The 12,128-nt window shown below is 45.2% G+C and overlaps 1 protein-coding gene across 1 annotated transcript; it reads right to left on the reverse strand.

Moving 5' to 3' along the window:
* Nucleotides 1-2,927: 2,927 nt before the first annotated feature.
* On the reverse strand, nt 2,928-11,764 carry LOC115393517 (uncharacterized). The gene is made up of 2 exons (XM_030098538.1): nt 8,871-11,764; nt 2,928-2,937 (listed from the first exon to the last, which is right to left on the reverse strand). Exon 1 carries the CDS (start codon nt 11,381-11,383, stop codon nt 9,257-9,259), a length of 2,127 nt encoding a protein of 708 aa, XP_029954398.1. The 5' UTR covers nt 11,384-11,764; the 3' UTR covers nt 2,928-2,937; nt 8,871-9,256.
* Nucleotides 11,765-12,128: the final 364 nt, after the last annotated feature.

The following is a 12,128-nucleotide window of genomic DNA, read 5'->3' on the forward strand; positions in this document are numbered from 1 at the left end:
CTGAGTCTGGTTCTGCAGAGAGATTCCTCCTCAGGTTGTGGACTGCTCGGGCTCTAAAGAAGCTTAGATGGTTGTGCGCTCGTTCAGACACGTAGATGATGTTCAGGCGTGCACGGCCCGGCAGTCAACTTTATTATCTGCAACGGAAACAGAATTTACTCTATTTACTGTATTTATTCACGCTCTCAGATACTTTGCTAGTACACGCACATCTTCCGATGTTAGCTGCTCGTCATACCAGAAATATAACATTCATAGTTTGGATTCGTATACACAGGCCAGAGGTTATTTTTCCTACCTTGACATGTTTCGGCTGCCAAGCTGCAGCCTTCCTCAGGAGTGTCATGGGATGTGTCTGGTCGGCTGATTATACAGGTTTTGGCACCAGCTTCGTACTGGGTGCAGTAGGACGACAGCGCCATCTGCAGTCCGACTTCTTCAGAACTGTGTCCCAGGTATGGGAAAGTGGATACGCCCCCTCTGCCCGGTTCACAGTCTGGGGGGCGTTTCCGGATCTCGATGGCCTCCCTGATCCAGTAGTGGTACTTGTTGCTTTCCGTGCCGATGATCTGGGCATGATCCCAGTCCATGAGGTGGTTTTCCCTCTTGCAGTGTTCGGAAATGGCAGACTTTAGCTGTTCCTGCTCTGCCTGTCGTTTGGAGGAGCGTGTGCATGCTTTAGATGTTTCTTTTTCGCATTCAGTGCGATGTTCTTTTGTCCTGATGTTGAGGGCTCTGCCAGTCTCCCCGACGTAGGATTTGTTGCACGACAAACAAGGTATTTCGTAAATGATATTGCATTTGTGTTGTGGCTCTATTTTGTCCTCGGGATGTACTAGTAACTGCCGTAGTTTTATGTGTGGTTTTACTGGGGTGCTGATGTTGTGCTTATTCATGGCCCGTTGTATTCTCTCTGTGATCCCTCTGATGTATGGAAGTGTCACCATGGCCCTGTAATAAAAGAGCGGCCGTGCTCTCTGGCTGCTCCACACTTTGATTGACAGCATGACAAGGTGGAAGCTCGAAATCTATTGGCTGACGCTGACCGGCGCTTTTTCGGATAACATGGGGGTCTATGAGACGAAGGCGGGGCTATAAATACATTTTTATATTGCTTTATGCTAATATTATATTGTAGTATCGAACCAGACTGACACATTTAAGCTCTGTTGAAAAATGATACATACGTTGGAAATGAACGAAAACTCCGGACAAGAGCTTTAAAGTAAAATTAGATGGCTTTTTTCTTGCATGTATGTGTGATGATTTGTGTATCATGAAAGTTATTTCATTGTACAAAAATACAATATAATGTAAACAGAGCTCTGCTGGTTCTCCATCCTCCACTCTGAGCTCCGTGCCGTGTGCAGTGCGCATGCGCACATCCCAGAAACAGATTGAGGTTCAACATGTGGCAAAAATGGAGCTGAAAATAGAGGAACAGGAGACAAAATGGCAGGATAAAAGGTAACTTTTATCAACCCAGCAAAGCCCATGAATTTGAAGTGCAGAGTAATTTATGTGGATAAACTGACTAGTCTTTTCACCTTAATATGCTCATACTTTTTATGAAATTTCACTTGGAAAGGTCGTTAAAGTATCTTGGAGACAGTGAGACACAGGAAAAATCAACGTCAGACAAACTTCACACTCAAACATCAGGTTAGGAACAAACTGACACTGTATACACGTATTGTCTAATCAAATTATTTAATTGATATTTCCTGGAATACATAATCACATGGCAAGAGACTTGTTTTTAGCTGAATGTATAATACAGTGAAAAGCAAAAACACACTTGAGAATGAGTTTTCATATTTTATTATCTCTATGGCAACTAGCATATCTAACAATTGTTGATGTCTCTTGGCATCTTCTAAAGAGCGCTGTCTCTCTCCTCCACCCACAGTACCATCTTTCCCCATTCCTGCTATAACCTCAGATGTACCTGTTCATTTAACAACAAAACTGACTCTGTCATTTCAAGGTTAAGAGTAGATTTAATTTAATTTTCCTGTATATTCCTTATAGGTCCTTCTTCTGTGGTCACTGATGAAACATGAACTTCCACTTTTCTTTCTGGATCAGCAGCTCTAACAACAGACCCAGTGGAGTGGCCATCTTTCTGCAGAGAGGACTGACCAGGCACTCGGAGAGGACTGACCAGGTACTCGGAGAGGACTGACCAGGTACTCATGAGGCTCACTGAATCATGTGCTGAGGACCCCAGAAGATACTTTGCAGGTGTATTAGCTGGCCAACAATTCCTGTGTGGTTAAAACTGTTCAATGAGACCATATTGCCGATTTATAAATATAATTCTACAACCAGGTGTTTTACAATGCATGTCCACATAATTCCACTTTTCTTGAGATGTGAAAGACTTTTCCCATGAAGTCTCATGAGAGTTGGTTGAACCCAGCCTTCCCAGCCAGACCTTTTAGAGTCTGTGAGAGCTGAGAGCTGTGATCATGGGTCATGCCTGTTGTTTTGGTTCAGAAGGCTTGATCTCAGAGCAGTGGGGTCACCTGCATCCTCCAGCGAATGATTCAAGGCTGTAGCATCCTCTGAAATACACCGTCAAATATAATGTACAACTTACCACACATGACTGCCAAAATAAAATAATATCAGTTGGTACAATAGTTTATGAATTATATAAAGCTGATAAAAAAAAAGTATGGGAATGAAGTGAAAAAATGTGCACAATGATTTCAACCAATTATTTACCATATGATGGATCCGCCTTTACTGGGCATCCAGTCAATCCACCGAAACTTGGGTATTGCACTACATACCTGGCTTTCCCTTCCTTTGATGTGGCAGTCTTTATGTTGCCATTTTCATTATAATTGAGTGCAGCCAGCACGAGCCTATGAAAAAACCAGAGGTGTCCCCGACTAAGAATTTCCATAGTCGAATCTGATTCGTCCGATCCTGCCAATAGTCGACTGATAGTCGAATCTATCATCTTGTTTGGGGGAGCGGGGGGAGGGTGGGGGGGCGCTGCGGAGCGTGCCTACACGGGGCGTCGGAGCGCCGATGCCTACAGCCAGCCCTGATTGCACAAATATATATATATATGTATAAAAACAGCGCAGGCGGGTAAAACAACATTTATTTTTTTCCTACACACTGAAACACAGACTGGAACAAAGTGTCGGTGACTCTAAACATCAAACAAATGAAGTATAGTTCAAGTGACCAGAACCAAACCCACTTCTAACAAACGGGCTAAAGCATGTCATTTATTTATATCTATAATCTCTGCAGATAAGCTCACATTTTTTGGCTAAACAATTTCTCACATTATCTGCTCAAATTAAATGAAATAGGCTTAATTGCACTGTGTCGGTCCGTTTCGCAGCGCAACATCCACGCAAAAACAAACACTAAATTAAATAGAATTAGCCTTTCCGATAAATTAAAATAATAATATAATAATAACTTAAAATATTACAATTAAACGAAATAAAAGTCAGCATTAAAAATGAGAATTGAGTAACAGAACCGTCTTTTATTAGTCCAATCATCTGGCTACTGACCTGTTTAATGTGGAAAGCCATGTTGTTGTGAAGTGATATGAAAGGACACAATCTGCATTTGACTTTTTTTGGATCATTTTTGACTTGGTCTGAAGTTTTTGTTTTTTTTCCGACATTGTGAGCCTTTTAAAGTTCAGCCAAATCACCACCGAGATGCTGCTCTGTGACGGAGCTCTGTGCAAAATCGGACTGTGCCACTCACCATGGTGGTTCATTCACAAATAGTAAATAGACAGAATAGTGAATAAAAGTACATTTATCCACAGTGTATTTGATAGGCTAACATGTATATCAAATAGGATTTATATCATGTTTATTTGGAAAAAAAAGCAATTCTATGTAAAATCAGTCATTCAGCACCCCCATACAGCTGTAATGGAATGGTCCTCGTTTAAAGGTGCATTGAGGAGTTTGCACGTTTTATGCGAAACAGCGCCCCCTGCAGGCTTTGGGCGTAATGCAGCTTAGTGAAAAACTCATCCCTGTGGCTCGCGTGCACGGAAGAGGGGGACTCCGTCTTCGCTCGTTTAGTAGCGCTCGAGTAAGATTTAAGTTTCTTCTACCTAGTGGAGTCTGTGTGGAGCTGTGGCAGTGCTAGAAGCCAGTCTGTTCTGACTTTCTGGAAGATCCTGCTCAGTTGTTGCTCACTAAGCATCTGGCGGAGTAATGGCGGACAACACAAAACCTAACCAGTCGGAGCGTGCATTACGTCATTCCTTTCAAATTCTCCCCAAACAAATGCTGGTGCCGGACCGGCACTGTGACTTTCAAGTGACAGTTTAGCGCTGTTAGAGGTTCTGGTAATGAATATGTCAGGGCACATTGTGCACATCATTAAAAATGTGTAACATATTTATGGTGGAAAATAAGTATTTTTAAGGTTGTAAAACTCCTTAATGCACCTTTAATAACCACATTTTGCGATGCTTCGACTGTATGATTGGCAGTCGAACCAGGCCCCTTCGAACGAATCATCAAATCGTCGAATATTTGAGGACACCCCTAGAAAAAACACAGAGTTAGTGTTTGGAATAACTATGAAGTGAGCTGCAGAGAGTTGGCAAATACATGGCAAGGCAGAGCTCCTCACTCTGCCGCTGCCACCGTATAGGATTGTAGCAGTCTGGACTTCCTGGGCTCCGTGGTCAACTCCTGGCATCATGTGACTGTCCCAGTTCTTGCCCTCTCGTTCAGTGTCAGCAGCCCACGAGTTGCTGCAGTGGCACCGGTCACGCTGCAGGCCACAATCTCTTCCTCCCACTGGCCACAGCACTTCTTCTCCAGCGAGGCCATTCATGGGAATCGATGGGCTCAAGAGTGGGTCATAAATATTTAGCATCTTCTTGAGACTAAATTTAAAATGAAATAAAGATACTTGAAACTTCTAAGTCTCAGCATAGATTCTTTTATTCAATGAAGATGATCAGACAGCGAAGAAGGACTATACTAACAATTGAAAGAAAAATACAAGACGTCTCGGACCATCAGCCCTGCAAGATCAGATCTAGGTCAGAACCCCAAGTGAAATGGTGCCTGTCGATTACAGACAAAGGTCTTTAAAGCCTGTTTTTGCATAGTTAGGGAGGGCTCTTTCTCTACACTTTATCCTTGGATTTTATGACCTGAGCAGACCGTTACAGACCTTCTTCCTACTTCCTACTGTGGCACTGATAATGGCTTGGCTTATCATGACAGGGAATTCCACAAGTTGAGATGTTTAGACTTCTTCCTCTCTTAAAGCACTTAGGCAACAATAAGTGTAGTGTCTGTTAATCCTCTGGCCAGATCTTTCTCCAGGACTGTGGTTTCACTCAAAGGTTAAACTAAAATGACCTTTCAAATACGCAGTCACATACACTCAACAAAAATATAAACGCAACACTTTTGTTTTTGCTCCCATTTTTTATGAGATGGACTTAAAGCTAGGGTAGACGATGTTGTCCAAAAGCACTTTTAGTCATACTGAGTGAAATGCTCCTTCCCCCTGGGAGAAGTCAATACATTATGTGGACGGAAAAAGGTGCGGAAAAAAATCTGACAACTGTAGCGGCCAAAGGACAGTAAAAACTGTGACCAATCGTAAGGCGCGGACCGCTCTTCAGGAACCAATTCTACCAGCCCCCTGCGCGTACATTTCAATGCCATGCAATGGCCCTGGTTCAGAGCGCGTTGCCAAGGAGCTCTCGGCGCTCGCGTGAAAAACAGAACGAAGCGGAGCGGCGCGCTGCGCTCCTATGTGCGTTGTGTGCGGCAGTCAGAAAGGTTAATGACATTGGAGGCGATCACAAACTCTGTGCGAGTGGCGCTGCTGCGTGCGCGCGCGGCGCTTCCGCGTTCACTGCCAACGGGAGCTCCTCCAATGGGGTGGGAGCTGGGCGGAGCCTTGGGAGATGCTACATTCGTGCTACATGCTAGTTTTCCAAGATCGTCGACCCGAGCTTTAAAGATCTAAAATTCATTCCAGATAAACAATGTTACCATTTCTTTCAAATGCTGTTCACAAATCTGTCTAAATGTGTGATAGTGAGCACTTCTGCTTTGCTGAGATAATCCATCCCACCTCGCAGGTGTGCCACATCAAGATGCTCATCAGACACCATGATTAGTGCACAGGTGAGCCTTACACTGTCCACAATAAAAGGCCACTCTGAAATGTGCAGTTTTGTCTCACAGCAGAATGCCACAGACGTCGCAAGCATTGAGGGAGTGAGCAGCTGGCATGCTGACAGCAGGAATGTCAACCAGATCTGTTGCTCGTGCATTGAATGTTCATTTCTCCACCATAAGCCGTCTCCAAAGGCGTTTCAGAGAATATGGCAGTACATCCAACCGGCCTCACAACAGCAGACCACGTGTAACCACAGCAGCCCAGGACCTCCACATCCAGCAGGTTCACCTCCAGGATGGTCTGAGACCAGCCACTCAGACAGCTGCTGAAACTACTGGTTTGTATAACCAAAGAATTTCTGAACAAACTGTCAGAAACCGTCTCAGGGAAGCTCAACTGCATGCTCGTGGTCCTCGCCGTAACAGACTTGAGTGGCCAAACGCTCACATTCGATGGCGTCTGGCAGGTTGGAGAGGTGTTCTCTTCACAGATGAATCTGGCTTTACATGGTTCAGGGCAGATGACAGACAGCGTGTTTGGCGTGGTGTGGGTGAGCGCTTTGCTGATGTTGATGTTGTGGATGGAGTGGCCCGTGGTGGTGGGGGGTTATGGTATGGGCAGGCATCTGTTATGGACGAAGAACACAGGTGCATTTTACTGATGGCATTTTGAATGCACAGAGATACCGTGATGAGATCCTGAGGCCCATTGTTGTGCCATACATCCATGAACATCGCCTCATGTTTCAGCAGGATCATGCACGGCCCCATGTTGCAAGGATCTGTACACAATTCTTGGAAGCTGAAAATGTCCCAGTTCTGGCATGGCATCTCACCGGACATGTCACCCATGGAGCATGTTTGGGATGTGCTTGACGGGCGTATACGACAGCGTGGACCAGTTCCCACTAATATCTAGCAACTTGGCACAGCCTTGGAAGAGGAGAGGACCGACATTCCACAGGCCACAACTGACAATCTGATAAATTCTATGTGAAGAAGATGTGGTGCACTGCATGAGGCAAATGGTGGTCACACCAGACACTGACTGGTTCTGAGTCCCAGACCCCCAATAAAGCAAAAAAAAAAAAAACAAACAAACAAAAAACAACTGCACATTTCAGAGTGGACTTTTATTGTGGACAGTGTAAGGCTCACCTGTGCACTAATCATGGTGTCTGAAGAGCATCTTGATGTGGCACACCTGTGAGGTGGGACGGATTATCTCAGCAAAGCAGAAGTGCTCACTATCACGCATTTAGACAGATTTGTGAACAATGTTTGAAAGAAACGGTAATATTGTTTATCTGGAATGAATTTTAGATTTTTAAGTCCATCTCATGAAAAATGGGAGCAAAAACAAAAGTGCTGCGTTTATATTTTGTTGAGTGTAGTAAAAGAGCAGAGTGGTAAAATCACAGTTTAGCTGTTTAAATGGAACAGAAATATACAACAATCTGTAAATGAACATTTCCTCATAATGTCAAAGTTTGTATTTTGTTAAAAAAAAAAAAGGTGTGCGAATGTGTAGAAAACAATTTGCATGGTTTTAATAAAGTTCCTTTGCAAACATCCTGTTCACACTTGTAAAGCATAAAACTGTGTGTAAGACTATGAAGCTCTGGTTGTGAATTTTGCCCTGGTCTTGCAGAGTGAGTTGATGATTTTGTGGCTGAAGGGAAGAGAAGAATCACCATTTTGAACTCCTTCTCCTTCTTGCATCTGGAGACTTCTGGCAACAAACGCAACAGAAAACTGGAGTCCTGTGTTCTCACAGAGGGTTATGGAAATGGCTAAGACGGAAAAGACATATGACCTCCCTCTTTCTATGGACATGTGTGGCTGTGGCTGAGTTGGCAGAGTGGTTGTCTAGCAGTTGTGAGGTTGCTAGTTTGAATCTTTTTCTCTCCCTGTCAGTGAACTGCCCTGAACCCCAGCTGGCTTCCAGTGGAGGGTTTGACAGCCTTGCATGGCAGAGGGCAACTTGTGTCTGAATTCTAAGGGTTTACATTTTTACTGTAAAGTAACCTTCCCAGACCCGCTGATAAATCTTGACCCAGCATCAGGGTCAACTCTTCAACCCAAATGGCTGCTGGGTAGAAATGACCCAGCATTGGCTCGGTCCCTTTTGGACCCAGCGCTGGGTCAGCAATTCCACTCAATGTGGGTTATTTTTTACAGTAGTACAGCAGTTTTAAGAGTGTGTAGTGCACAGAAAATGTTTATTTTACGTATTGTATTACAGTTTTTCACAATTGCTAAAACACTAAAGCCCATTGCCTGAACCAAACTCTCAGTGGCCTAAACTCATTTTTCGAATCAAACACTCTTTTGGCAAAAACTTAAACACTGTTCAGGTCCTGCGCTCAATTTGCAAAACCATCTGCTCTTTTGTGGACCAATCACCAATCAAAATTTAACATCACCAATCAAAATTTAGAGAGCAGCACGGGCTGCTATGTTTGAATTGGTAGCGAATTCAGAATCACTAATTGTAGTTGGGGTTGGACTTGGGGAAGGTGCGGTATCAGTAGACTGATACCTTTCCCAGGGACGTTCCAGACAGATCAAAGCTATAGCCACACACAGAGATACAAAGAATACAAACCACACTGTCCTTCGCGTGAGCCACGGGTCACCCCAAGGTGCCCACCTAGGTCGGGATCTGCTCGTTAATGCAGTGTACCGGTTCATAGTTTCCTGCAAAAATGAACACACACAACAAAATACAAAGTAGGAGGGTCTTCCACCCTTGCCCTACTTAATTCTTGCGTTGGTAGCTTGGCACGCTACTTGGAGGAGGGTGAGCGCTCCGGTATCCTCACCCCCTTTCACCTCTCGATGTTCCTGGAATCTTGTCTTCTGAGGCTAAGGGTAGACTACCTTGCCTCTCTCTCGTGGGGAGCGTTATTCTGGCTCCTTGTTGTCCGGTTGAAGTGTAGTCGGGACGGTGTGACTTAGATGGTACCACGTGTCACCCTTTCCTTTGAGCCGGACCGCGTGGGAGGTACGTTCCGTCACCTCGTATGGTCCAGTCCAACGGGGTTCAGACCACTTCCTCTTGTAGGCCTTCAGCAGAATGTGAGTCGCACCACCGTCTTCAGTCACATGGGGCGTTGATTGTGACTCTTCAGGACCTCTGGCGTTCTGGAACCTGGAGCACTCACAACATCAGACATGTCATGCTTACCTTCACCAGTCTTTGTGGGCAACGGTCCTGTCGGTCCTGGGAAACTCCGCTGAGTGTTAAGTTCATACGGAGACATTCCTCTCCTAGAACTTAAAGACATTCTGACAGACATCAGTGCAAGAGGGAGCGCCTTTAACCACGTCAGTCCTGTTGAAGTCATAATTTTAGCCAGTTTTTCTTTCAAAGTTCTGTTCATTCTCTCCACCAGTCCTTGGGACTGAGGATGGTATACTGAACCGAATTTGTGCCTGAGCCCAAGCATCTTTTCCACCTCTTGGAGGTGTGTGTTTTTGAAATGTGTACCATTGTCAGATCTTATTAGTTTGGGGAACCCATGGGTTGGAATGTAATGGTTTACCAAGGCTTTTACCACATTCTGTGCTGTTTCTCTCCTGCATGGATATGCTTCTGGCCAGCCTGAATAGCTGTCCACAATTACCAGTAGGTACCTGTACCCATTGCAAGTGGTGATCATGTCAGTGAAGTCCATTATCACCTCAAGTCCAGGTCTCGTCAGATGTGGTCTCGCATTGTTCTCAGTAGGTTTTGTTGCAGGTCTGGAGTTGTGACACTTACATATAGTGCAGTTGGACAGTTCTTCATGAACCACATGGGTCATGAAAGGGTGCCACCAATGTTGTAGCCTGCGCAGGACTTCCTTTTGACCACAGTGATCTGGTAGATGTGCCTCCTGGATCATGGAGATCAGTCGGCTTTGTGGTATTGCTGGCTTGTCGTGACCTGTCCACAGTCCTTCGTCACTCACCTTTGCTCCTCTCCGTAACCACATCGACTTCTCCTCATGAGACGCCTCTTTCTGCCAGTCCTGTAATGCTTCTGGTGTATGTGGGAATGATGTGTGTCCTTCTGTGTGTGGACCTGCTTGGATCATCTGGTTAGCGTCGGCTGGGCTGTAGCCTGCAGTCCGCTTTGCCACTCTGTCAGCTTCTTCGTTACCTTGAGAGACCTTGTCTCGGGATTTGGAATGTCCCTTACATTTTACAATTGCCACTTTTGAGGGGAGCAGCAATGCCTGATGTAACTGCAAAACTTCCTCCTGGTACTTGATAGGTGTTCCTGTTGCTGTAAGGAACCCTGCCCTCAGCCATTCACTCAGTGCCACATGTACTACGGTGCATGCATACGCCGAATCTGTGTAAATGTTCACTGTTTTTCCTTCTGCCAATTGGAGTGCTTTAGTTACAGCCAGAATTTCTGCTCTCTGAGCTGATTGTTTACCCTCAACGAGTTGTGTGTATAATGTCCTGTATTGTCCTGTTCTGTCTGCTGTTGGGGAAATGTCCTGGACGACTGCATAAGATGAGATTAGACCATCTGGTCCTTTGTAGCAGCATCCATCTGTATAGATGTCCATGTCTGCATGTTGTATGGCATCTGCAAACAGTCCTTCTCTGATTGTTTGTTGTTTTGCAGCTACATCCACGCAGTTATGTGGATGGCCTTCCTCCTCATCCAGTATCAGATCAGCCATGTTGACAATGGATGACGAGAAGAAAATGTGTGGTTGATGCAGTGTCGCTTCAATCTTTCTTTGTCTTCCTGATGTCATGGAGAACAGTTTGCTTGTGACATAATGCATAACACTATGTTCTGTGTGAATGTGTAGTGGGTGTTTCAGCACTACATGCGATGTTTTTTCCACCAATCTCGCCAGAGCTGATGCAAAGGCTGCACAAGTAGGATGTCGTTTCTCATAGGGTTGTAATGCTGTGGACGCATACAAACAGACTATTCTGTTCTCCCCCTTCTTCTGATATAAAATAGCAGAAGCAGAGGATGCCTTGGCAGAGACATCAAGATGAAATGGGATTGAATAGTCGGGGATAGCGAGGTCAGCTGCTGTGGACAATTTCTGTTTTAAGGCAATAAAACAATGTTGAGCATCAGTAGACCACTGAAGAGGGGCTGAGAGGTTACGCATACCAGCCTCATTGACCATTTGGCGCAATGGCAATGTCAGAGAAACGAAATCTGGGACGTGGTACCTGGAAAAATTTGCAAGACCCAGGAAACTCAACATCTGTTTAACAGTGACTGGCTGAGGATGAGAAAGAATGGATGAGCGATGGGAGGACGAGAGGCCAGTCCCAGCAGCAGAAATGAGACGGCCAAGAAAAGATACCTGTGCTCTGGCACATTGAACCTTTCCTCGGGAGCATTTGAAACCTTTGGAATGTAGCCACAGGAGGAGAGATTTTGTGGCCTCCAAACAAGTTGATTCAGTTGGGGCAGCCAGCAGGAGGTCATCGACATACTGGACCAGAAGAACACCATCCGTTAAAACCAGACCCGTGAGGAGAGATTTCAGAATGGCGTTGAAAATGCCTGGGGAGAGTTCAAAACCTTGAGGGAGACGCGAGTAGGAGTACTGACATCCCTTCCAGGTAAACGCAAAAACGGGGGCGACTGTCGGAGAGAGCGGGAGACAGAAAAAAGCGTTAGCCAAGTCAATGCAGGTAAAGAATTTATGAGAGGGGGTCAAATCTCCGAGAGCAGAGAATGGGTTAGGTACAGGAAGTTGGGGAGTAGTAACCGCAGCATTGATGGCCCGTAGGTCATGAACCATGCAGTACTTACCCTCTTTCTTCTGTACGGGGAGGATGGGAGTGTTCCACGGAGAGGGCTCCGAAAGTGGAACGAGAACACCAGCTTCTAGGAGACCGTCAATAGTCTCCGATATCCCTTCCTCGCCAGCCAGAGAGGTGGGATACTGCTTCTGATAGACTGGTTCTGGGTTGAAAGAAAAGGTGACAGGTTCTATATTA

This window comes from Salarias fasciatus, chromosome 1 (assembly GCF_902148845.1).
Source record: "Salarias fasciatus chromosome 1, fSalaFa1.1, whole genome shotgun sequence".
Taxonomy (NCBI): domain Eukaryota; kingdom Metazoa; phylum Chordata; class Actinopteri; order Blenniiformes; family Blenniidae; genus Salarias; species Salarias fasciatus.